The 27,534-nt window shown below is 42.4% G+C and overlaps 1 protein-coding gene across 1 annotated transcript in view; it reads left to right on the top strand.

The window, feature by feature from the left end:
* SNX1 (sorting nexin 1) overlaps positions 1–25,893 on the top strand; it is a gene marked incomplete at its 5' end in the record, with an annotated part of 36,095 nt that extends 10,202 nt beyond the window's left edge. The window contains 14 exons of the mRNA XM_082847173.1: positions 4,644–4,755; positions 8,274–8,401; positions 8,953–9,019; positions 12,862–12,905; positions 14,632–14,773; positions 15,754–15,832; positions 16,290–16,365; positions 19,185–19,298; positions 19,512–19,605; positions 20,661–20,866; positions 23,287–23,430; positions 24,021–24,101; positions 24,568–24,639; positions 25,279–25,893. Coding sequence (XP_082703299.1) covers positions 4,644–4,755; positions 8,274–8,401; positions 8,953–9,019; positions 12,862–12,905; positions 14,632–14,773; positions 15,754–15,832; positions 16,290–16,365; positions 19,185–19,298; positions 19,512–19,605; positions 20,661–20,866; positions 23,287–23,430; positions 24,021–24,101; positions 24,568–24,639; positions 25,279–25,329 — 1,410 coding nt within the window. The 3' untranslated portion in view covers positions 25,330–25,893. The remainder of the gene's footprint in view (positions 1–4,643; positions 4,756–8,273; positions 8,402–8,952; positions 9,020–12,861; positions 12,906–14,631; positions 14,774–15,753; positions 15,833–16,289; positions 16,366–19,184; positions 19,299–19,511; positions 19,606–20,660; positions 20,867–23,286; positions 23,431–24,020; positions 24,102–24,567; positions 24,640–25,278) is intronic.
* Positions 25,894–27,534: the final 1,641 nt, after the last annotated feature.

Consider the following 27,534-nt stretch of genomic DNA (forward strand, 5'->3'; position numbering starts at 1 on the left):
GAACAAACTAGTGGTTACCAGTAGGGAGAGGGAAGGGAGAGGGGTAATATAGGGATAGGGAATTAAGAGGTACAAAGTACTATGTATAAAATAAATTGCAAGGATATATTGTATAACACAGGGAATATAGCCAATATTTTATAATAACTATAAATGGAGTATAACCTTTAAAAATTGTTAATCACTGTTCTGTAAACCTGTAACTTATACAATATTGTACATTAACTATACTTCAATAAAAAATAAATTAAAAAAATTTCATCACAGAAAATAGTTTTATCTATTGCCTAGAAATTTAGCCCCCTTCAAAGTTTTGTGACTTACTATTAAGAGATTTTTAAAATATGGATTATAAAGCAAGCCTTATTTTTAGTATTGATTTTGTCACTCTGTAATCAGTGTGCCTCCACCCCCAAAAATGAGTCCTTCCTAAAATTTAAACTGTTACTTCAAAATTAGCTTTTTAATATAAATCATTCCTTAATACTGATGAAAATTAGCCTTTTAACCTTGGGCATATGAAATATGTTTTAATACCAGGTGGCTATTTATTTTGATGAGAAGTAAGCTATTATTATAAACTCTAGTCTCATGGAAGACTTGTTTTCTATTAACAGTCCTGTATAAATGTTGGGTACCATGAACGGGGTTCATTTCTTCTTATCCTTAAAAATAGTCCTGCTCAGCTTCTCTTGTATTTGATTTTAAGTAAAACTTGAGAATATGCCTCAAAGGACAACTGTGTGCTGGGTACTCTTCAGCCTAAAGAAATAGGCCAGTGCCAATACAAATCAGTCAATTGAGAATAAATTTGCTAAGATCAAAAATAAAACAAAGAGAAAAGAGATAAAATTGGGGGCATGGGTACTATACAATATGCCGGAGAGAGAGTTAACATACTTATGTAAGAGAAGTGTACATCTAAGTAACGCTAACTTAGCATAGAAAAATGGGCAAAGGACACCAAAACACATCACAGGGATTCAGATGGCCAGTAAACATGTGGGAACAAGACAACTTATAACTCGTCAACCTACAAAGATTTTTTAGAGAGAGAGAGAATGCTTAATGTTGCTGTGGTGGTGTGGGGTGGGGGCCTGGGGGTGGATGCAAATTGTGATCTTTCTGGAAGGGAGCTTAGTAGAGCCTTTGAAAATTTCGTTTAATAATTCTGCTTAAGAATCTATCCCAAGGAAATAATCAGATGTAGACTTACATATAGGGATAGACATCACCATATTTTTTGTGATGATAAAAATAAAAACCTGGAAACTGTCTAAATGCCCAACATTAGGGAAATGACTATGTTGTAGTATACCCATATGATAGAGAGTCAAGTCACTAAAAGTGGGATTTTTGTACAACCTTAAAGACATGAAAAAACTGCTCAGATGGCAAAGGGGGCAAAAACAGAATACAAAGTTTTGTGTACATAGATTAATTTTTATAAAAGAACTACTGAGGAAAAATTAGAATAGTAAATACAATAATCAGTCTAACTATGTTCAGCTTTCCTAGAACTCAGCCTTTAGTGGTTTTTGGAATGGAGTCCCAGAGTATATTTGAGGAGCAGTTTTCTATTCTCAAAGGTAGTTGTTACCTAGCTTACTAAGAGTGCACAAGCTTTTGTTTTCATCACAGTTCTAGTCAAGCAAAGTATGGTTTGGGCTTGAAGAGGATCTGGTAGAGGAAGAATGACAAGTCGTTGTGCTCTAGTTGTCACCACAGTATCCCATCCATCTGGATCTGTCTTTTCTGATTAGTATAGGGAAAGACAGACTGCTATTCTTTTGTTTTTTTGATTGAAGTATAGTTGATTTACAATGTTGTGTTCGTTTCTGGTGTATAGCAGCTTGATTCAGTTATACGTGTGTGTGTGTGTGTGTGTGTGTGTGTGTGTGTGTGTGTTTGGTTATATATGTGTATATATTCTTTTTCATGTTCTTTTCCATTATGGTTTATGACAAGATATTGAATATAGTTCCCTGTGCTATATAGTAGGACCTTGTTGCTTATCTATTTTATATATAGTAGTTTTTATCTGCTAATCCCAAACTCCTAATTTATCCCTACCCCGTCCTCTTTCCCCTTTGGTAACCTTAAGTTTGTTTTCTATGTCTGTGAATCTGTTTCTGCTTTGTAAATAAGTTCATTTGTATCATATTTTAGATTCCACGTGTAAGTGATATCATATTTGTCTTTTTCTGTCTAACTTCCCTTAGTATGATAATCTCTAGGTCCATGCAATATGGCTGAGTAGTATTCATTGTATATATATACCGCATCTGCTTTATCCATTCATCTATCAGTGGACATTTAGGTTGCTTCCATGTCTTGGCTACTGTAAATTGTGCTGCTGTGAACATTGGGGTGTGTGTATCTTTTCGAATTAGAGTTTTCTCTGGGTATATGCCCAGGAGGGGGATTGCTGGATCATATGGCAACTCTACTTTCAGTTTTTTAATGAACCTCTATACTGTTTTCCATAGTGGCTGCACCAATTTACATTCCCACCAACAGTGTAAGAGAGTTCCCTTTTCTCCACACCCTCTACAGCATTTGTTATTTGTAGACTTTTTAATGACGGCCCTTCTGACCCGTGTGAGGCAATACCTCATTGTAGTTTTGACTTGCATTTCTCTAATAATTAGCGATGTTGAGCGTCTTTTCATGTGTCTGTTGGTCATCTGTATGTCTTCTTTGGAGAAATGTTTTTTTAGGTCTTCTGCCCACTCTTTGATTGGGTTGTTTGGTTTTTTGTTATTGAGTTTATGAGCTATTTGTATATTTTGGAAATAAAGCCCTTGTCGGTCTCATCGTTTGCAAATATTTTCTCCCAGACAGACTGCTATTCTAGCATTGCTCCAGAAAATTTTCTTAATCTTTAAACTTCCAAGTTTAGATGATAAAACAGAAATAGAAAGGTGCCTTTATTCATCTTCGTATCACAAGAATGGGTTCTTCTCGGTGTTGTTAAAAATGGGTAAATTCTAACCTGTTCTTTTCCTGTTTCTTTAGTCTCTCTGGTGAGCTACTAGTAAATTACATTTATATACGTATATTCTTAATGTATCTGAGTTTTAATCTCTCTTAGATCTCCATCTAGAGGCAACTGGTATTAGTGGGAACTGAATTAAAAGACATCAGATGACTTTTTATGAGATTCCCTATACTGTACAAGAGCACAAGAGCATGTATAGGATGGACATGTGTATGTAAGAAAGTAGTTGGCAATTTAAGAGGCAAAAGGGAAGTGTAGGGTTTGGTTTTGCCCTATTATTTGTTGTCTGTGTCTCGGCAGTGATTTTTTTTTGGGGGGGGTTGTTTTTTAAGATTGTGGAAGCAGCTAGAAGACAGGATCACTGTCTCTAACAGAATTGGTAACATTTAAGCACATACAACTAAAAGCTCATTAAATTTTATTAGCATAGAAAATTTCGTTGTTAGCTAGTATAAATCTACATATTGGTAACAGTTTCTTTCCCTGAGGGTGGCCCCAGTACTGGGATGGAGCTATTTGCATGACAGATTCAAAGTACCCAATAAATCTGTCATTTCACTTTGTTCTGTTGGGTCAGAAAGGGCCTGTTTCCAAGGAACAAACACCCTCAGATTTGTTAAGGAAATGTTTCATAAAAGATTCCTTAAGTCAGGTCTTTTAACTGATTTGGCCTTGGGGTCTGACTTCAAAACCCTCTAATATGACACCATGGCTTTTGAAGTCAGATTCTCAGCTTTCTGTTAGTTTTCTACACAATCCAGCTTTGTTCACTCTGGTACTGGTCTGGGGCCTCACCCCACACTTGCTTGCGGCGGATCACTGAGCTTTTGATAAAGGCCATAGACTGACTGTATTTTCACCATGTGCCTGTAGGCTAAGCATGGCTGGTTTTTCTTCTGCTAGCCTGACACGAGTCTGGTTGAAAATTGTGTCTCTATAAGTTAAGGATGAAAAGATAAGTTATAGTTACAAACAACATTAAAGTGTCATACCTTCCTTTGCTTGTCGGGAGGGTCGGTAATATCCACATAACTGGGCTTCAGTGAATGGTTCAGCCAAGGCCACAAAATAAGGCAGGATCAGAGCTTGATTTATGGTCTCTAGTGTGGTGTCCTGGACACTAGAATGTGCCCTGTCAGCATTTGAAAGAATAAAGGTCATCAACTGAGGAGAAATGCATTTGGACAGGTTCTTTTGAAAATTATCTTTGTATACACGTACCCATGTTGGCATCATGTGCTTTGGGGTAGGGCATTCCAGCAGTGTTATAGTGTTAGAAGTTAACCCTAAAATGTGTGAGTTTATTTTAGCTCTGTGATCACTCAGGCCACACTTACATAACTAATAATGATTTGCTGCTTATTAAACTGGCTGACTAGTGATCCTGTCTTCCCCTAAACACCTGGGGGAGCAACTGAGGGGTGCATCAGAAGTCACTTTCTAGGTTGGTTTGTTTTTTGGTGGTTTTTTTGGCCGTGTGAAGCAGCATGGGGGATCTTAGTTCCCTAACCAGGGATTGAACCCGTGTCCCCTGCAGTGGAAGCGCAGGGTCTTAACCACTGGACTGCCAGGGAAGTCCTGTAGGTTTGTTTTTAATGGTACAATTTTATTCATAGTATTCAGAGTATTTCTTTGTTTTCAGAGTAAGCCCCAGTCTCCAAAGAGAATTGCTTCCCTTCTTCCCATCAACAGTGGCTCCAAAGAAAATGGGATCCGTGAAGAACAAGACCAAGAGCCACAGGATCTCTTTGCAGGCAAGTATGGACTCAAAACTTAAGCTAGGAATCTTCTAAGTTGCTGAGTTAAAGTAAAAAGCTGTATATATATGAGAAACACAACTCTATGTTAAGATACTATTGTGGAGGATTCCAAAACATAATAAAAGGCAGTACCTGCCATCACGATTCTTACAGGTTTAGGGAGTAGGACATAAATATACAGTTATTTAAGAATGTGATTTAGACAAATTGTTAAACAATAATATAAATGTGGCCAGAGGACTGATAGAAATATTAGGTCACAGGAGCTCAGAGGGGTCTGAGGTGAGACTAAAGCAGTGGTTTTAGACTTTCATGACCAAGACTCATAGTAAGAAATACATTTTGTGTCATAATCCAAAATATTTATGTACTTGTATAAAACTAAAAGTTTTATTAAATGACTTGCCTTTACTACCCTCCATACAATCTGAAATTTTCTGTTGTTTCTCTTTTTTTAAAATGCTGTTTGTAACCCACTGAATCACTGTCACAATTCCCCAGTGAACAACAGACTGCAATTTGAAAAATACTAGTATAGAACAGAGTTTCTCAATCTTGGTACTATTAACATTTTGGGCCCAATAATTTTTTGTTGAGAGGGACTGCCCTGTTCTCAACAAAAGGTGGTCCTTCCCCTGTACCACCCCCAAAGACATTCAAAGATATTTGGCAATGGTTGGAGACATTTTTGTTTGTCACACCTGGCAGTGCTGCCGGTATCTGCTGAGTAGAGGCCATGGATGCTGCTAAACACCCCACACACAGTACACAGACAGCCCCTCACCAAAAAGAATTATCCAGCCCAAAATATCAGTAGTGCCCTCATTGATAAGCTCTGCTCTAGAGTGATCTTGTTAGACTTCTTGGAAGAAACAGGATTTATGTAGGAAAAAGAGAAAGGGTGCAAATGGTTAGGCAGGAAGTATATGGTGTGTTTGAGGGACAGTCAGTAAACTCAGTGGGCCAAAACAGGGGCTTCTTAGAGATGCCATGGAAGGTAAGTCTGGAAATGTTGTTTAGGAGGATTTTAGATAACAGTAATAATTAGAATTTGAATTTTCATCCTAGTGCCAATTAAGAGTCATTGGTAGTTTTGAGTAAGGAAAGTGCTATGGGCAAAGTGAGGAAAGACTGACCTGGTAGAATTATTATATAAAACGGATTGCAATGGACAAAGACTGGAGATGTCAGAAGGCAATCACAAATTAGTTCAAGAATAAAATGGTAAAGACCAAAAATAAGGTAATGGAAATAGGAAAAGAAAGGTGAAAACTTTTCAAAAACTGAAATCAACAGAATCTGGTGTTGGTGATTGGGTATAACGGGTGTCCAAAAATAAGGATTGAAGACAGTCAAAAGTTTCAAGCCCAAGGATTAGGAAGAAAATGGTACCATTTTGAGAACTACATTCTACAGAAGAAACTAGCTTTGAGTTGGAAGGTGGGGAGAGTGAGTTTGAGTTTTAGATATTTTAAATTTTAAATGTGGGGATCAACTTCCTAGAGGTGGTAATTGAAACTGCCATGTGAATGAGACCCTCAAAGGAGAGAATGATAAGGAAGGGAAGAGATGAGAGGGTGGACTTGGGAAGGGAAGATCTTGGGAGGACTCTCACATTTGAACTCGGTGCGAAATTAAGACATGACAAGGGAAGAAGAGGTTAGAAGAAGGAATATAAAGATTTCAAATATTTTCCAATTCCTTTCCTCTATGAAACTTAAGTGCCCACTGTTCATTCTGCTAATGTTTACATTTGGGATAAAATTTCTGGAGGAGAAATGCAAATAATGAATCATCTAGTTATATGGCAGACTGCAAAGAAAGTTTTTCTCTCTTTGGGAACTTAACATTTATATGATTTGCCCTTTAAGAAGACCTGAAATCTTGGTGTGACTGAGTTATCCCATGGTTGGGTTTTATATATGAACATGTAGAAGATCTTTATTAGGGACATATTTATTGCTGATGAAGGTTCTGATTTACTTCATTCCCCAACTGTTTTCATAAGCAGCCAATGACTGCCTCATTACTAAGAAAGGAACATAAGATATCTATAGAAAGGAATGCCTACAGTGATACATTTAGTTTAGGACTTGAGTAGTTTCTCGGATATTTCAGTTATTGACTGTGGAAATTTAAATGTTCTAATACTTTCTACATGATTAGTTTAGTGATCGTCAGAATCTCTGTGATGGAGTCCAGTGGCTCTTCCATTACTCTTATCAAGAGTACAAAGAAAAAAGCATTTTTGATGTAAGTTTTGTCACATTTTGTCACAGGACTCTCAATAAAAAATGCACAGTTCTTCAAAAGGCTTTTAGTAGCACTCTAATAAGCCAAAGGTTTTAAATGTTTAAATTCCTGTTTCGTTTTCAGACACATTTATTGGATTGGATAACTTAATTATTTATGTGGTGCCTGCATGATATGAATTTCTTAAACATACTTCAGCTGGTTGCTTGCTTCAAAGAATCCTATCACCCTAGCATGTTCATTATGCATATTTTTGTGTGGTTTGTACTCCTACAGTAGGGCCAGATTATATTACCACCTCTCTTTTCCTGATGAGGAAAAGAATCCTGATAGGATTCCGACAGTCTGGCAAACTTGTTTATAGACATGATTAACTTTTTTTTTTTTTTGCGGTATGCGGGCCTCTCACTGTTGTGGCCTCTCCCGTTGCGGAACACAGGCTGTGGACGGGCAGGCTCAGCGGCCATGGCTCACGGGCCCAGCCGCCCCGCGGCATGTGGGATCTTCCCAGACCGGGGCACGAACCCGTGTCCCCTGCATCGGCAGGCGGACTTTCAACCACTGCGCCACCAGGGAAGCCCTTTTAATGATAATAACATTGATCTAGGACCTGGTTATGCCTTATAGACCCCTCTGTCTGGTTTCATTTTAGCTCTAAATGAAAGTCTAGAAAAGAAAAAGAAACAGTTCTCTTTGAATTCCCTAAGGCTAGAATTGAATACTTACTGATCAGGCCAAACCCTAATGGATATTTATATTTTTCTTTATTAAAAAGAAAAAAAAATCTCAGTTATTTAGGCTTTGAACTTCTAGCTCCATTGCTCCTAGTTGAGAGTGCGTTCTTATTATTTGCCTAAGAAATTGTAATGCCTAAAAATGGTACATAATGCTCTTTTAAAAGTCCCCTCCCTAGAACACTTAAGGAATGAGTTGTTCTGTTCAGCTGAGATTTTCCTAGACAAAGACAGCTCTTTAGCACTTTTTTTTTTAAACTATTTTGATTAGAAAGATTTTCAGATATTGCAATATATTTTTATCCCCCTTGGACAGCATATATTAAACATAACTTAATCTTTGCAAGATGATCTAAAACTGTAATTGTGAACATTCTTAAACTGTGGTAAAACAACAGTGTCATCTTCAGATGTGGCAAACAGTACTTTTCCCCCAGTGTTACTGCATTTGTATCTTAGGTCCATTTTTTCTAGCTTACAGTTTTTCTGACTCTTCTTTCATTATAAAATATCAACTATTTTTAGATGCCACAGTGGAGCTATCCCTGGACAGCACACAAAATAATCAGAAGAAGGTGCCAGCCAAAACACTCATTTCTCTTCCTCCACAGGAGGCCACAAATTCTTCTAAGCCCCAGCCAAGCTATGAGGAGGTGAGAATTTGTGCTGTTGGTCTTCTTTTGGATGTTTAGGACTGTGCTACCAGTCTGAAGTTCAGTTGAGTTTGAACGTTGATATAACATGTATGACTCTTGAAGAAGACTCTTATGGTTAATGGACAGCCAAAATCCAATAAAGGACTCTTTCCTGGGCAGAGTATCTGTTACCCAGAAGATGGCACAGAGGCTTTCAATGGTCATTAATGATATTTAGTGTCCGAAGCTCCCATATTCAAGAGTATAGTGTCTCCTCATTCCCTCCTTAGCCTGACAGCGGCAAGTCTTCCAAAACCTAGTAATTATTCGTTATGATCAAAATAATGTTTTAAGAGAATAGATGTAACAGAGATCTTCGTGCAAGCTCCAACTTAAAGTAGTGGAAGTTGCTTCATCAAGATTGTTGGGAATGGACAGAGCTGAACACTGATGTGTAGAAGGATATATCTATATCTAATATATGTTATTATATTGATGTAATGTTAATGCAGAGTAAAATTAATATAGCCTTTTTTGGGGTATCTGATGATTTGTCTTCTCTTTAAAAGCTAGAGGAAGAAGAACAGGAAGACCAGTTTGACTTGACAATTGGTATAACTGATCCTGAGAAGATAGGTAAGTGTACTTGGGACTCCCTGTGATGTTAGGATATGGCTGTGGAAAGCACAGTTAGCTAATTTCTTAATGGTTACCTCCAGAGCTGAACTAGCTAGTGTGAAATACTTCATCATTATCTTTCCTATGAAACTATGCCCCTTGCTATGCTTCCAAGGCCAGAAACAGCAGTTACCAGTACTTACTTAGGCCTTTTCTGGCTTAAGAAAGAAAAATCAGAAAATCAAATATTATTCGAATCCCTTTTTAAAAACCCAAAATTGGCTTCTCCCACAGAGTTGTTGACACCATTTTATTTCCTCTTGAGGTCATAAATTCCATTTAAGCACCCTAAAAACACGTTTTAAAATCTTGGGATGCTGGATTTATTTTTCCCTCAAGAAATTTGGATTTCTTGTTACATGTTTTTTTACTATGTACTCTTGATATTCTAATAAAGTGGGGAAATCTGCATCTCTTTTTCATAGGTAAAGATTAAAGAACCCAGGCTGAATTTTGATCAAATTTAAATTAGATTTTCAAAAAGCACAATACTTAACTTTGACCAGAATGTGGATTTTTAGGATAGCCTTCCTGTGTCTCAAGCTTGTGAGACCTTTTAGTGAGCGGCGGGCAAACAGGCCTCGACTTTCCTTGTTCCAGGTATAGTCTCTAAGAGAAGAGGCTGCACAGAGCTTTTTCCTCCTATTAAGTAGGGGTGATATTTGTATGGTTAAGAGGAAAAATGTGATTTCCAACCCTTTGTCTGTCTGAACTAGGAACAAGAATTTTTAAAATCTAATTAGACTTTATGCCAAAATGGTTTGTTGTTAAACTGTAGAGTTTTACTTTTCCTAGACTGGTGCACTGGTAGGATGTTTATGAGCATCTTATACAATTCCCTCATCCACCAGTAGAGGAAATTGAGAACCAATAAATGAAATGTAGCCTTCCTGTCAGGTCACAATATATGGCCCGTGGTAGAACCTGGACCAGAATTTTGGATTACATGTTTAGGATTCTCTCTTGCCTCTCTAATATTTATGAATATTCTATATGCACGTTGATTTTAGGCTAGTTATTAGCTGCTTTAAATCCTTGGTAGAGGGCTTCCCTGGTGGCGCAGTGGTTGAGAGTCCGCCTGCCGATGCAGGGGACACGGATTCGTGCCCCGGTCCGGGAAGATCCCACATGCCGCGGAGCGGCTAGGCCCGTGAGCCATGGCCGCTGAGCCTGCGCGTCCGGAGCCTGTGCTCTGCAACGGGAGAGGCCACAACAGTGAGAGACCCATGTACCGCAAAAAAAGGAAAAAAAAAAAACCAGAAATTTATTCTCTCAGAGTTCTGAAGGCCAGAAGTCTTGTCATGGTGTTGGTGAGGCCATGCTTCCTCTGAAGGCACTAGAGAAGGACTGTTCTGTGCCTCTCCTCTAGCTTTTGGAGCCTCAGGCATTCCTTGACTTACAGATGAATCACTCCAGTCTCTGCCTTCATTGTCACATGGCATTCTCCCTGGTGCCTTCACATCATCTTCCCTTTATGTGTGTCTGTCTCTGTCCAAAGGTCCCTTTTTTATGTAGACACCAGTCATACGGAATTAAGGCCCACCCTACTGACCCCATTTTCACTTGATTTCTTCTATAAAGACCCTGTTTTCAAATCAGGTCACATTCTGAGGTACCACGGGTTAGGATTTTCAACATATCTTTTTTAGGGGGACACAGTTCAATGCGTAACAGTAATTTAAACATCCCGTGGATCAGATTTATTTAAACACAAATCACTTTTGGTGATAAACCTTCATTCCCTTGCACCATAGTAGATTCTTAGTCATGTCGATGCCAAGAAACCAGCTACTTCAAGATTCATATTGATCTTTATAACAGCACCTTCTGTTTGCGTGGGCTGTTTACTCAACATGAGCTTCTCATTCCCACACACATCTAAATAAGAGTCTCACTACCAGGCTATTGCTTTTTAGAGCCTTGGTAATTTGCATGTGTCATTTTCAACTTCCTGAAATTATTTAGGAAATTAACAAATTTAAAACTGCTGCATTTCTAGGACATTTCCATATCTTATAAGCTCTGGACATGAAAGTATGTCTCTTTTTTTACACATTGCCTCAATAAAAACAGCTGATAAGCAGGCAAAGTGTCTGAAGATCCTACTTCACTACTGTGTTTTTATGTATGTTTGCACTTAGTCATTCCTTAATTGCAGGCACTAAATCATGGAATTGACCTTTTGGACATTTGACCATGACTATGCAACTGTGAATGAAAATTTGAAAGTTTATAAAGTAAATTTAGATTTTTTTCCTTTTATCAGTGGTAAGCATCCTTAGTAGTATTAGGCAATATAGTTTAAGTGGTTTAGAAGAGAACTAACAGTGGTAATAAATATAAAGTAATTTCTAAAGCTTTACTTAAATAGTTTCTGGTTTTTGTTTGTTTGTTTTTTAACATCTTTATTGGAGTATAATTGCTTTACAATGGTGTGTTAGTTTCTGCTTTATAACAAAGTGAATCAGTTACATATATACATATGTTCCCATATCTCTTCCCTCTTGCGTCTCCCTCCCACCCACCCTCCCTATCCCACCCCTCCAGGCGGTCACAAAGCACTGAGCTGATCTCCCTGTGCTATGCGGCTGCTTCCCACTAGCTAGCTATTTTACGTTTGGTAATGTATATATGTCCATGGCACTCTCTCACTTTGTCACAGCTTACCCTTCCCCCTTCCCGTGTCCTCAAGTCCATTCTCTAGTAGGTCTGTGTCACATTGCTCTTTTGGTAGGGCTTGGAGAGATGAAGAAAGCAAGCCCTCTCTTCTGTACAGTCTCCAGCTTCTCTGTGTAATTTATAAAAGCAGTTATTCCCAGCCATCTCGGTGAACCCAAGTTGTAATACGTGACCCTGCAGGTCTAGAACTGCATGTTCCTCCCCTGGGCCCTTACCCCAGGACCAGTTCAGAGGCTTTGGCAGCTAGTAATTGTTGACCTACGTTTTCCTGGTTGGTGTGGGGAAGAATCGGGGTGGGGAGGAAGGGAATGAAACCAGCCTAATGTGCCAGAGCCCAGCACTGGAGTTATGTCTGTCTCGAGTCCAATGTGTGTCTTTTCACTGCTCAGGGAGTCAATGGTGCCTTTATGTCCCTAAGTGGTTGAGGTCAGGACACTACCACAGAGAAAAACAATTGCTTGAATCCCAAATTATTGAACAGTCAGAGCCTTTTTCAGAAAAATAATTCCTCCAGGAAAGAGAGATTTGTGTGACATCAGGCAGCCGAAGTGTCTTCCTGCCAGGCCCTTTGCTCTGGGTGAACATGCTAGATGAGAGGGGTCAGTGTCCCCCAGCACCAGTGGAGGGACCGGCGCAGTACTTCTGAAAGAGCAAATGGAGCCCAGAGCTAGCTTAGGGTAGAACTTCTTGTTTCCTTTTACATCATTTGCTTCCTTCTCCTCCTCCTGCTTTATACAGCAAGAGAATTGTTTGGATTTAGACAGATGTGTGTAACTAGCCCAAATACTGGCATGGTAACAAGCGATGGATTGTCAGTATCCAGTGCTGCTTTGTGGAGGGTATAAATAGAGCCTGGCTTTGGAACAGGAGGCTGACTCTCTTGTCTGACTTAAACTGGGGCCCAGCCAGCATCCATGGGGCCATGATATGCGCCACAGAGGTCCTGAGACAAAGTAGGAACTGGATTATAGGATAGTATATAAAGCTTAGAGATGAAACAGATATCCCTTCTTGTACACAGCTCCTGTGGCTGGCTTATGATTCCTGGTTAAATGTTAGCAAGATTAGTTCTGCTTTGGTTTACAGAATAATCCTCTCCTGCTTTCTTGTTCTCCCCACAGGGGATGGTATGAATGCCTATGTGGCCTACAAAGTTACAACACAGGTGAGTCCAAGTGACCCTGCTGATGACCACCTTAATAGACTTGGGTGCTCATACCAAGAAGGTCATCATTCAGATTATTTCTGGGTATTTCTTTAGTTTCTTTGTCAACATCTTCCTTCAAGTTTACTCAAGATGGAGCAAGTCTGCATCCCCTTGGTAATCTCATCTGAGCCTTTCCACTTTTCTTCCAGAGAGCTAACACTTCAGTGTGAAACTTTGTAAGTTTTATTAAGACATGTGGTGTATCTGATATAGTACCATCCCTCTTAAGAGCTATGTGGCTTAGAGCTAGTTGGCGGATCACCCCAAACTATATCACCTGTTTAAAAATCATCAGTTCTTCTGAGGTTTCCTATGTGGAACTTCTTTTAATGCTCTCCCTAACCTTTTGCCCCTCGGGTCTGGTCTTCCTTTTTTATATAATATTAATGCATACAAAACTTACACGTTGTTGTATGCAGGTTATGAAGCATAAAAAATGAAGCCCCGAACCTACCACCAGTCTTAAGATGAGTACCATTGAATCTACCTGCGTGTTTCTCCCTCTCCTATCCCCTGCCTCACACCTTAGAGGTGACCACTCTCCTGAGTTGTCTCTCATTTCCTTTATTAAAAAGTCTTCCCATATGTATCTCTAAACAATGTACTGTTTTGCTTTTTTTTTTTGAGTTTCATTAAAATGGTATCATGCTGAATATAGTGCTTTCTTTACTACCATTGTTCCTCAGACCCATCCATGTTGTGTGTAGCTGTAGTTAATTAGTCCATTTTGTGATTATAGCATAATACATTCATGTTCCTGTTGTGAATATTTGGCATGTTTCCAGTTTTTGTAATTATGCGCTGTGAACATACTTGCACATGTCTTCTGGTGTACACATAAGAAGAGTTTCTTTTGGGTATATACTCAGGAATAGTTTCCCTGGGTCATAGGTAGTGCAAATGTTGAAGAAAAGGAATACAAACTGCTTTTTAAAGTCCTTGTACCAGTTTATACTTCCATCAGCAGTATGTAAAAGTTCCCATTGACACACTTCTCTGCCAGCAGTTGGCAAGGCCCCACCTCCTTAAATTTTGCCTGTCTGGTGAGTATTAAATGATCTCTCAATATGACGTAGGCCTAGTCTTTTTTACTAGAAGTTTTCTTTATATTATCTCTCTACTACTTGTTGACCTGCCCCTGTGTTCTAGATCCTGTGACACTTTAAAGGTTAAAGTGTCTACAGTGTAGACATTTCATCTGATCCTCCCCCTTAGGGGCATTGTTTACTCTGTCTTTTCTTCAGTTTGGCTGCTTTAATTCCAGCAGCTAATACCCTTAATAAGTCAGTGCAGGATGAATGGGTTAATAGATGACCATAGAATTCTAGCTTTAAACTAGATTGCAACATCTCTTTCCTTAGAGCAAGAGCCCTTAACCTGCAAATAAAACCACATTTGAATTTAATTAGTTGCCTTTGTAATCTAATGTATATTATTTTATGCACTTAAAATCATTATTCTGAGAAGGGCTCCATAGATTCCCAGACAGCCAGAGGGGATTATAGCTCAGAAAACAAACAAACAAACAAACAAGAGTAAGAATCTCAGAGAAAGTTATTTACCAAGTGGCTAAATGACAGGGATCTGGGAAAAAGATTCCCTTGATGTCAGCTGGATGACTTTTAAGATACGCATTCATCCCCTATTTAAAATGAGATCGCCTTGTATTTTTTCTTTCCCCAAGACGAGCTTACCAATGTTCAGAAGTAAACAGTTTGCAGTGAAAAGAAGATTTAGTGACTTTCTGGGTCTTTATGAGAAGCTTTCAGAGAAACACTCCCAAAATGGCTTTATCGTCCCTCCTCCCCCGGAGAAGAGCCTAATAGGTAAGCCTGTGGTCTTTAATTCTGCTTAGATTCTTTCCTTTGCATTCTTTCTGCCATATACTTTCTACTTAGTATATGAGACTACTTTTAATAGCAGTGTAGACTCTTGCAGTTAGAAAAGAAGTATTTCCGGGACTTCCCTGGTGGCACAGTGGTTAAAAATCCGCCTGCTAATGCAGGGGACACTGGTTCGATCCCTGGTCTGGGAAGATCCCACATGCCGCAGAGCAGCTAAGCCTGTGTGCCACAACTACTGAGCCTGTGCTCTAGAGCCCGCGAGCCACAATACTAAAGCCCTAGAGCCCGTGCTTGGCAACAAGAGAAACCACCGCAATGAGCAGCCCATGCACTGCAACGAAGAGTAGCCCCCACTCGCCACAACTAGAGAAAGCCTGCGTGCAGCAACAAAGACCCAATGCAGCCAAAAATTAATTAATTAATTAAAAAAATTATTTCCATCATTTTCCTATAAATTACACGTGGTCTAGAGAAATAGTATGTTTTGACATGGTCTCTTTCTCTGAGTGCAATAGGAGGCTCTGGTTTTAGCTTCTACAGTTGTGTGTGTGTGTGTTTGTATTGGTATCCTGGAGTCTTCAATGATTGCTCTTCCTTCCAGATTGAAATGTGCTAACTGAATGAGGGGAAGGAGATGGGGCAAGGAATCTTCCCATTACAATCAACTGATGTCTGTTAATCTTTACTCAGAGCCCCATGGCCCCCTTTTAGAAAACATGTGCTCTGGAAATCCCAGAGCGTAGAACCTTCAGCACTTTAAGACTAGTTTAAAAATTGGCTGTCATGAAAAGAACCTTTCGTTCATGCCTGCTCGCGACCTAGACGTGGACTTTGGTTGTATTTTGTAGAGCTGTCCTCATTGCCTTCCTCCTGTGGGCTTTTTTTTTATAGCCTTATGCTTTTCATGATGATATATGGGTTTTTTGGTTTTTTGTTTTTTTGCTTTTTAAATTCTTTTCCAGGAATGACAAAAGTAAAAGTTGGGAAGGAAGATTCTTCTTCTGCAGAATTTCTTGAAAAACGGAGGGCTGCTCTAGAAAGGTAAGTACCCTAAAACTATTTTCTTGAATACCATGAGAACAAATGAGAAACAGAAACTGAGACTTAATTATGATGAGATATTTGCTGGAGTTAGTAGTGGTGAAACTTGAGTGAATTAAAGATTCCCACCTCCATATTATCTCTAACCTTTCCTAAGTCTCTTTCCTTCCCACCTCAGGAACAGAACATCTTCTTTTCTTTCCCCACCTTGAGTGAGCAATCAAATTCTCCTTCTTCAACAGTCAAACATGAATGGCTCTGAGGTCACTTTCTGAGCAGTTATTTTTCTTCCCTTTTTGGAAACGTGAAGAATATGAACTTGAATGTGCTTGTACTTAAGTGCCTTATCTGAGGACATTTTAAAGTAATGAGAGACATTGTACCCCTGCCAGCACTGTATGATATTCCAAACCTTGTGAGGCCAGGTCAGCTAACCAGATAACTCCTTACCCTGTAGGTACCTTCAGAGGATTGTGAATCATCCTACCATGTTACAGGACCCTGATGTCAGGGAGTTCTTGGAAAAAGAAGAGGTTAGTATTGTACAAACTGAATTTCACAATTCATATCTGCCCCTGTGAAATGAAACTAGTTCATTCAACAAATATTTGAGCACCCATGTATAGCCTAGTCTCAGACTACATCCTAGTTCGTAAGCACCCAAAAGTGACAAGTATTCTTCAGCCTCTGAAATAAAAGAAGCTCTGCTTGCAGTCAAAAGTAACTGGTTGTAGGGCTTCCCTGGTGGCGCAGTGGTTGAGAGTCCGCCTGCAGATGCAGGGGACACGGGTTCGTGCCCTGGTCCGGGAAGATCCCACGTGCCACGGAGCGGCTGGGCCCGTGAGCCATGGCCGCTGAGCCTGCGCGTCCGGAGCCTGTGCTCTGCAATGCAAGAGGCCACAACAGTGAGAGGCCTGCGTACCGCAAATAAATAAATAAAAGTAACTGGTTGTAGAGGTCAAACTGCAACCTAGTTTTGTCTTTGTCTTATTAGATCAACACAGTGATCTGTTGGGCAAGTCCTTGGAATGTCTTTCATAGGTTACTACTTGGCTCAAATTGAATGCTTATTTTGTGCCAGGAGCTGAGGGGTTTTTAGTTCAAAACCAGTTACCACAGAGCACAGAACTGCCAGCAAAAGTGTTGATTCAAGTGGACAGTCTTTTTTAACAGGCTATGCGTAGGCTATTCATGATTGTGAAAAACTAGAGACAGCTCAGTTGCTAATAATTGGAGAATTAGGTGAAATATATCGATACAACAAATACTTAACTCTCATCATAAACAGAGAATATACAGAAATTCATTGGAAGCATACATTTAAAGAATTATGAGGGAGAGGGATAAATTACGTGTATGAGATTAACAGATATGCACTACTATATATAAAATAGATAAACAACAAGGATTTACTGTATAACACAGGGAACTATATTCAGTATCTTGTAATAACCTATCATGGAAAAGAATCTAAAAAAAAATATAACTGAATCACTTTGCTGTACACCTGAAACTAACACAATACTGTAAATCAACTATACTTCAGTTTAAAAAAAGAATTATAAAAAGTGAAACATGAAGCAATATATAAATACAGCTGAAGAAATATGTTATGTTAGTCATTAAGAATCAAAAGAAACACTGGAATAAAACAATGTTGTATCTCATAGGAAAGAAAACTAGAAGAAAATAAGTAACAGGGTAGGACTATTGTATTTATTTTTTTCATTTTGTTTTTATTTTTACATTTTTCTTTAATTTGCATATCCTATGTATTACTCTAATTAAGAAAATGGTACTAAGTATATGGGTTATTTCCCCCCCCAAAATGAACTCTTTTTTTTTTTTTTTCGCGGTACGCGGGCCTCTCGCCGCTGTGGTCTCTCCCCCTGCGGAGCACAGGCTCCGGATGCGCAGGGTCAGCGGCCACGGCTCATGGGCCCAGCCGGTCCGCGGCACGTGGGACCCTCCCGGACCAGGGCATGAACCCACGCCCCCTGCATCGGCAGGCGGACTCTCAACCACTGCACCAGCAGGGAAGCCCCCAAAATGAACTTTTTAAATTAAAAATTCTCTGTCTAATGCTCTAAATCTTTTTTCTCCTCTGGGATCCCTAAATCCACTTTTCATTTTCATGCCCTGCTTGGTACCCCTAGAGCAGGGTTTCTCTCCAGTGGCACTGCTGACATTGGGGCTGGATCATCCTTTGTTGTGGAGGCTGTCCTGTGCTTTGTAGGGTTAGCAGCATCCCTGGCCTCATCCACTAGATGCCAGTACCCTCCCCCACCTCCCTGTCCCCAGTTTTATTATTATTTTTTTATAAATTAATTAATTTATTTATTTTTGGCTGCATTGGGTCTTCATTGTTGCATGCTGGCTTTTTCCAGTTGCAGCGAGCAGGGGCTACTCTTCGTTGTGGTGCCTGGACTTCTCATTGCGGTGGCTTCTCTTGTTGCAGAGCACAGGCTCTAGGCATGCGGGCTCAGTAGTTGTGGTGCACAGGCCCAGTTGCTCCACGGCATCTGGGATCTTCCCGGACCAGGAATCGAACCTGTGTCCCCTGCATTGGCAGGTGGATTCTTAACCACTGCGCTGCCAGGGAAGTCCCCCCTGCCTCCAGTTTTAATAAGCAAAATTATCCCCAGACATGGCCAAATGTCCCCTAGCGGGCAAAATGGCCCCGAGTTGAGAACCAGTGCCTCAAGAGTCCTGAGCACTAAAATCTAATTGTTCAGTGTGGTATACTATATACACTACGGATTCTTCAGCATCCCTTTCATGCCTTCGGAAAGGAGTGGGAAGACTGAACTAGTCAAATTGTTTCTAAGTATTCGGAATGCTTGACTTAACTAGATTGTCCCTAAAAGTAGCCTCAATCTGAATAAATTATGTTCTTGTCCTTGGACCTTTGTTCACTGAGGAAAATCCAAATGGAATTGCAGCACGACTTCAAAGTGTCTCAAGATTTTAAGTCTAGCTGTGTGCAGAGTATGCATCCAAAAGAACTTCTGACTTTTAACAAAAGCGTGTTTGGTATTTAAGAAGTTCATGCCTAGGTGGGCAGACTATCTCAACGTGAGGTCACCTGGCCACGTAACACACTCTGCTTTCTTTCTGCACACAATATCAGAAGCTGAAAATTTTGCTGATTCTATTTAATGTGGTCCTTTGATTTTTATTTTCTCTTTACATGCTAGTTATGGATTTGTCTAACTGCCTTTGAAAATAACAAGCTACAGTTCAAATAATTTGTTTGGCAAGTTTTGGGCATGCCATCTGATGGATACTAATTCTTCTGAACCTAAAATAGGGGCAGCAGATAACTTGCCACCCTGCCTTCTTGGTCTTGTAGCTGCCGCGCGCCGTGGGTACCCAGACATTCAGTGGTGCTGGTCTCCTCAAGATGTTCAACAAAGCCACAGATGCAGTCAGCAAAATGACCATCAAGATGAATGAATCAGACATTGTGAGTAGCCCTGTGCCTCTCAGCTTTCCCTACCCCCTCAGGCTTATGGGTCAGAAGCCTTGAGGAGTCCTGAAATTTCTGAGATTAGAGACTTTCTTTTTATGATAATTCAGTCCCTTTAAAAAACAAACAAACAAAAAAAACTGCTAAGGAAAGACTGCTCTACACCTGTATGAGTAGCCTCCTTTAAAGCTCTGGGCCTGTGTGTTTCAGTGGTTTGAGGAGAAGCTCCAGGAGGTAGAGTGTGAGGAACAGCGCTTACGGAAACTGCATGCCGTTGTAGAAACTCTAGTCAACCACAGGAAAGGTAACAAACCTCCGAAATGCACTTGGAACTGGGGGAAACTGATGTCTCCAGTGAGCTGGAGATGGGAGGGTATGCTGTTCCCAAGCCTCTCAGCCATTCAAGTTGAAATTCTCAGCCCACCTGGTCCTTGATGTTCTTATCGAAAAGATATGCCCTGCATCTCCTGGCAAGAAACATGACTCCACCACTGAGGACATTGTACTCTTTACCTGGGAGAGGTACAGGAAAGCCATCCCAGTTACAGCTTGACCTGGGATGTAGGCTTCTGTTGGTGGCATTTGAGTTGGTGGCTTATATCCAAAATGATGTTACATGCCTTAGCTACATGGTCCAATGAGCAGTATGTAAATGCGGGAAACCATATATGTCTCTTAACCCTTCTTCACCTTTCTTTGGTGAGATTTACTTAAGAGCTAGTGAAATTTGCCAAGTTTGAATGCTTTCCTTTTCTGCCTTAAACATGCTGATAATCAGAACTCTAAACAGGCAGAAAACCATTAGAATGAGGGCAATGTAAGGGTTGGCACAATATGACCCAGCCCATGGGCTGTATCTGGCCATGGGCCTATTGCTCTGGGTTGGGAATGGTTTTTACATTTTTAAAGAGATGGGGAGGGGGGGCGGGGAGAGTGAACCAAAGCTTAAAATACAACAAAGTTGTCCTGCTCTGGCGCATGCAAAACTATGCAGTGTGCATACACTCACTCTTGCAGAAGGCTGCTTACCACAAGCTCTAACGTAAAAATCAGAATCATGCCATTGGCCTGTTTTTATTAACTGGCCCCTGGTTCTCCAGGAATATTGGAGCTGCTTCTTCCAAGTAAGCCTAACCTAGGGAAACTAAGATCAGCAGTTACCTCTCCCTGCTCAAGTGACCGAGCTGCATTGTCCTCACTTTCTGAATACAGTTAGCTGTGGTGTAAGTGACTAGGTTACAGAGCCCACAGTTGCCAGACATGCGGGGGCCAGCATTGCTAAGGCATCCATTGCAGTGCCAGCCGACTTGTCCCTTTTCCTTGGGAGATCAGAGGCCTCTGCTATCTTCCTCCTTCCAGAGCTAGCGCTGAACACATCCCAGTTTGCAAAGAGTCTCGCCATGCTCGGGAGCTCTGAGGACAACACAGCATTGTCACGGGCACTCTCCCAGCTGGCTGAGGTGGAAGAAAAGATCGAGCAGCTCCACCAGGAACAGGCCAACAATGACTTCTTCCTCCTTGCTGAGCTCCTGAGTGACTATATTCGCCTCCTGGCCATAGTCCGTGTAAGCGTCTCATTCCTTTCCTCTTTCTCCTCCACTTGATTTAATTTGTCTTTTCCTTTGCTCTTCCCGTTCCCAAGATGGTTTCATCCATTGTAGCTCGAAATAATTTTTTCTGCTCTCAAAAGAGAAGGTGTCTCGTAAACCAAAAGTCCATTAAGCTTTTAGTTATCACTGAGTCACATTGAGGCCCACAGCCAGTTTTTTAAATGAATTTGGAGAAAAGACCACTCTTGAATTTCCAAGTAGGGCCCTCCTTATTGTTGAAGCTGGACAGTATCCTCTATGCTCCTTTCTTCAAGCAAGGTTTATTACAGCCCTGCGGTCTTGTCCCCCTGGAGCAGTGACTTCCTCAGTCCTTTGGTGTTTGCCTCCTTAACAGTAAGCGGCGGCTTTGCCCTGGTAAGAGCTCTTGCTGGCTTCCACTTGTCCCTCCAATGTGGGCAGTCAGGTAACTAAACAAAACTGGCTTGGCACTGGCTGCATGGAGGAGTGTGGCCAGGGGGCAAGAGAGCTTGTCACCAGAGCCCTCTGTGAGCTTTGCTGACCGCACCGGTAGAAACACTGCAGCCTGCCCCTCAGGTCGAGCACCTCACCTTCTCTTCTGGTGACCAGGGCACTCTGGTTTCCCCTGACCTTTCAGAGTGGCCAAGGAAGCTTCACCGGCCAGTGATATTAGCTCTCACATGGCCTCCCTGAGACAGAGGAAAGAGCCAAAAGGGAGCCTGGCGCCTGCCCTAAAAGGGCCTGAGTCTGCCCGACCCAGGTTGGGACCAGAATGTATGAGCCTCTGAGTTGGAGCAGAGCCACCTCCACTCCCCGTCCCCAACCTCACCCTTGCCAGAGAGCTCCTGTATTGTCAAGAGCCAAGCTGCACCCAGGACTCTCATTTCCTCCGTGGTAGAGGTGCTTAATATAGCCTGTGAGGTTGCTCATTGTCCTCTCCCCTTGCTGTTTGCTTTGCTGCTAACTCCAGAGTGATAAGAGGCTGAAAAAATAACCTGCTTGGGAGTTTTTGGAACTGGTCAGACTACTTAGACTGGAGAGCCGTCCCAGGGAAGGGTTCTCTCTGGGGAAGCTTTCAGAGAGCAGTATTGTTTGGGGTCTCTGGAGAGCTCAGCACTTGGATATGACCTTCAAGCCAGGTGAGCCAGTATGGACAGGGGTGAGGGAGGCCTAGCTGGGGCAGCTCGCCTTAGAGCACAGAACTGCAAGCTGGTCTTTTTTCAGAGACCCCTCACCTGCCCTCCTCGTAATCATGAGCTAGCTGTGGGGTTGGAGAGATGAACAGGTGTTTCTTTTCTGCTGATCCTGCAGCTGTACCACAGTTAGCCCAGGGGGTTAGGTTGGATTTGAGGTCACCCTTTACCTAATCCTTTGACATTCAGCTGTTTAGAAATTGAGGTGAGCAGCAGTGACAATGCGGGGGAAGGTAACTTTGGTGTCATTTCACTCCCTAAGGCTCAAGTCTCGGCAAAGGCCTGCACTAAGGAGGCCTAGAAAACATCCAGGGAGCTCTTGTAGGGAAGGGGAGCAAAAGGAGCAGGGCTGGGAGGCTGCCCCAGACGCAGGTCTTTCATCCAGGCCTCTTGAAGCCTACAAAGCCAGTGGTGGTGCAGGATGGTTTTGTTAGGCCAAACAGCTATCCTCTGGAAACGCTGATTGTGGTCAAGAAGCTAGAAACATGGAAAACCAGCAGGTGGACTTTGGAGAGCTTCTTGGGGGCCTTGATAGCCTAGAACAGTTGAATGTATGGATGAGATGAAAGCAGTGTGTCCCTGTGGTAGGTTTAAGTGTTTACTTAAAGATCTGTTAAGCTCACCCTGTATATTGTTCGGGTATCAGTTTAAAGTTTGCTTCCTTAGGTTGGCCTTCCCTGATGTATCTCCCAGGCTAAGCTAGATCCCCAGTTTTATTACAGTACTGTGCTTGTTTTCTCTGTACTCTGCATACTTATAATTACTTATTGGCAATTAGTAGTACAGTGTCAGCCTTTCCTGTTAGATTACAAGCTCCATGAAAGCAGGCCCATGTGTTTCATTCCCCATTGTATTCTTAGCTCCTGGCACATGGCAGACACTAAGGGAAAATGTGTAGACTCATGAACTGACTGATCTGAGAGAGGCAGTTCCAAAGCCATAGGACTGGGCACCAGCATCAGGCCACCTACTGTGCTCCCAGCCCTCCAGCCTTGGGAGTAGCATGAAGCAGCATGGCGCTGGCCCACTGGATCCTTGGAGAGGAGTCTTACCCAAGCTTGTGCTTTTGGATGTTAAACTTCCAGCTGGGCACTAACACGTGGCTGCAGAACCTGCTCTTGCTCGGTCCTTCCCTAGCACAGCTGCTGGGAGAGCCCCCCAAGGCAGAGCCAGCAGAGCTCCTGAAGGGCTGGTTGTGCTCTTCCCCAACCTCCATCTTCACAGGCCGCCTTTGACCAGCGCATGAAGATGTGGCAGCGCTGGCAGGATGCTCAAGCCACACTGCAGAAGAAGCGGGAGGCTGAGGCTCGGCTGCTGTGGGCCAACAAGCCTGACAAGCTGCAACAGGCCAAGGATGAGATCGTAGAGGTGAGGCCCCCGAGGCAGCCCAGCAGGGGTGTTCTGCTGGCTCCTGAATGAGCCTGGGTCCCCTCCCACCCAGATGCTTAGAACCCCACAGCAGGCAAGAGAACTGATTGAGTCTAAAGGACAGCTGCTGGGGAAGCCTCTGAGAATGATCCAGGCTTGCCATGAGACCTGGCCCTCCTTCTCCTTTCCTGTTCCACTCAAACTTGCCAAATTAGAATCTCTGCAGGAGCAGTCCTGGCTGGGTCTTTGAAAAGCTCCAAGATGATTCAGATGTGCCCCCCCCGGTGAGAACTAAATTCATTTCTGTGGGGCTTCCAGCTTTGCTGGCGAATACCTAAACCAGAGCCTCTGGGGTACCAGAGCTTTCTTAGGAACCAGGCTTGGCCTGAGGCACGCGGCATCTCTTTCCCAGCCAGCCTGAAAGATGGCCTTCTACTGGACTCTGGCTTACGTGCTGAATCTCCATATCTAGTCTTACCCAGAGGGACAGACAAATGCCAATTGAGGTCTCAGATACAGAATTTCTATTCAAAGGTAAAGACTTAATACCATAATATATTAAGTGATCCTTTCTTTCCTTTTCTTCCCAGTGGGAGTCTCGGGTGACTCAGTATGAAAGGGACTTTGAAAGGATTTCAACTGTGGTCCGAAAAGAAGTGATACGGTTTGAGGTGAGATAGAAGATCCTACTTCTCACAAGTGTGCAGTGCCTGGTTTAGTAACATTGTTGGTTTTGTCCAAGTCTCTATTGAGTAGGGAGACAGATGGCAGTGCCAGTGACTTGGCAGCTGTTGTGAACAGGCATGGCCGCCTGTGTGTGTGTGTGTGTGTGCGTGTGTGTGTGTTCATGTTCGTGTGTTTGTTCCTGAGGCAAAGTGGCTGTCCTACACTTGTTGCTGGACCAGAGCACAAAACAAAGCTTGCAGCTGTCATAAACCCTCTACTCCCCTTCCCCACCCTGCCACCATTCAAGAAAACCTTGCAAGAGGCTATTTGGCTGGAAATTATAGCCAATCCAGCTGCTGCCTCTACTTTCTGAGGCTGTGCTCAGCCTTGGTCAGCAAAAACATCAGCACCCTATCAAGAGGGGAAGGAGCAACTGTCTGGATGGTCAGTGTAGAATCCTGTCTCCTTTAGAAAGAGAAATCCAAGGACTTCAAAAACCACGTGATCAAGTACCTTGAGACACTCCTGTATTCACAGCAGCAGGTATGTAACTTATGCATGGCTTTCATCCTCTCTTGCTTGCTCTGAAGGCCAGCTGCCTACTTATGGCTTTGGTGACAGGATGATCTGGCCCTGCTTCAGAGGGGCTGGGCCCTGCTTAATCAATACTTGAAAGTAGGTCCTGGTTCTCTAACGTGGCGCATCCAGTAGGGTCTCTTCCTAAGCAGGATTGCCCTAATCCTATAATGAGTTAGTTTTTAAGAACAAACCCCAGCTCTCCTCTCCCTATAACCCCGTGATACCACCTAACCCTCTTGAGGCTGAGGCCCCAATCAGTATGTGAAACAGTGGCTGCCTGTGAGGAGCTGACTGAGCTGAGCCAAGCTGTGGCCCCCATGGGGGTACTTCCTCTAGGGTAGAACCAGGACTGTCTTCAGATATTGCCCTTGCACTTGATGCTTCCCTCAGTCTAGAGAGGTAAGGGCAGTGTGGCTGGCTGGCCAATCTGTCCCAAGGTCCACTGTCAGCGAAGCCATTTCCTCAGCTTGGCCTTAGCCCAGGCCTCCCTGTGGGTGGCTGAGGCACTTGGGAGAGTGCCCTGGCACTGTGCCTGTTCCCCTTCCAGGCTCAGGCTCTGCCACTAAATGGGGACACTTGCTTACTGACCCCACTTCTTTGCAGCTGGCAAAGTACTGGGAAGCCTTCCTTCCTGAGGCAAAGGCCATCTCCTAATGGACCAAGGACACCAAAGTCCACCTGCCTGACGCTGCCTTTTTATACACTGTCCTCCTCCACCTCTGCTGGACCCCAGTGATGCATCCTGCCTAGCCTGGACTTCACCCCTTCCTCCCTGCCCCCATGGCCAAGCTGTCCCCAGTCACTCTAACCAGTCCTACATTTAGCTTCCATATATATTTTCTTACCTGAGAGAATAGTTTCTTGCTTTAAGCAAAAAACCTATACTAGATGGTGGAATTATGGGATAGGGGTGGAGTATTGATATAAATATATAAATACAAATGTATATTTTTCAGGATGTGGTTAGGAACTGGGAATAACATTTTCTGTTACTCCTGATGGTGCCATGAAAAGATTATGTAATAAAATACTTTAAAATCGGGTCACATGACTCAGAATGGTGGTGCTTTTTGCTTTAGGCTGGGGAGCAGTTGGGAAGCAGGTCTGGAATACTCCTAACCAAGAAATGCCCAGGTATAGCCAGGTATAGTTACTTCCTCTCCACAGGAGTTCACAAGCTTCTGCTCCTGCTTCCCTATGGATCTGGAATTTCCTTTTCTCTGTCTACCTCAGTTACCTGTTCTGAGGGTCTCTTAATCTATTTAACCCTTACTCCTACTTCTTTAGGGAAGGAGTTTTAAACACATCTCTTATAATAAGAGGGACAAAAGCAATTCTTCTGCAGAGGAGGCCCGCTTTCACTTTTATTCCTGCCCTGTTTCCCTCAGCTGCCCAGGGTTCTCTGAGAGTCTTGCTTTCTGATCGCAAAGGCTTGCGTTCTGAACATCTTTTTGCTGCCCATCAAAGCATGTCCTCAGTAGACTGGTCCATGTTAAAAATGTAAAGGACCGATAAGGACTTAGCACTTTATCCCACTGACAACAGAACCAGGCACTCTGGCTCTAAATAAAGTCATCCCAGAATTCCTAAACCTTCTGAGTTCCAAGAAGCTTCACTATCTGTGCCCAGGGGGGAGCATGCCGGCAAGAGGCCCGAGTGTGGTCAGCACAAGCTGAGGGCGTTCAAAGGGGTCTCTGTGCTGGCCTGGCCAGGGAGGCCCAGTCTTGGATGCACCCGTGCCGGGCTTCCCCTCAGCTGTCCGCAGCCGCTAAGCTTGCTGGTCAGAGCAGACTGTGAAGCTGCTCTGTGGGACAGGCTGGCAGGCTGCCTGCACGCAGGAACCTCCCCACTCCCAGCCCTACCAGCTGCAGAGATGCCCGGCTCTGTCAGTTCTTGTGGGGGCAATGTCAACCTTTGGGGAGGGCAGCGAGAGGCAGGAACCGGCAGTAAACAGCAAGCAGCGCTGATCTCCAGTCCACCAGCCTGACGGGGAGTGCCAGTGCCGGCAAGTACTTTTTCAATATGTGGATTTTTTTTTTTTTTTTTAGAAAAAGTCACTCAATCTCTCCCTCCCCGCTAATATCCTTTTTTTTTTTTTAACATCTTTATTGGAGTATAATTGCTTTACAATGGTGTGTTAGTTTCTGCTGTATAACAGTGAATCAGCTTCCCCTAATATCCTTATTACCACCTTTGATTTTATCCTTCCAGTCTTATATGCTTGCTCTGCTTAGTTGTAATAATATACACATAAAATATTTTGTATCCTGCTTTTATCATTCAACACTGTATAAGTTATAAGCATTTCTTCTATTTTGTTATCTATCTTCACAGACTTCATTTGTAAGGCTGTGTAATTTTAAGGCTTCCATAGAGTGACTGTACCATAATTCTGACTCATCCCTTGCTGTTGGATTCCTGGTTGTTTGGTAACTTTTAAAATTTTAATATGATTTTAAACTTACAGAAAAGTTACAGGAATATCACAAAGAACTCCCATATATCCTTTACCCACATTTACCAAGTGTTTACATTTTTATCCCATTTGCTCTATGACTTATGATTTGCTTTATCTGTATTTACATGTTGTATTTTCTGAATCATTTGAGAGTAAGTTGCAGGCATTGTACCCCTTTACCCCAAAACTTCAGTATGCCTTTCCTTAAGAATAAGGACATCCTCTCATAATTTATAACCATAACCACTTCTCAAAAACAGGAAGTATAACACTGATATAACTGATATAACACTGATATAACACTGATAAAATACTGTTAATCTGGGCTTCCCTGGGCTTCCCTGGTTGAGAGTCCGCCTGCCGATGCAGGGGACACGGGTTCGTGCTCTGGTCTGGGAAGA

Source organism: Leucopleurus acutus (genome assembly GCF_964270905.1).
Source record: "Leucopleurus acutus genome assembly, chromosome: 1".
Lineage (NCBI taxonomy): Eukaryota > Metazoa > Chordata > Mammalia > Artiodactyla > Delphinidae > Leucopleurus > Leucopleurus acutus.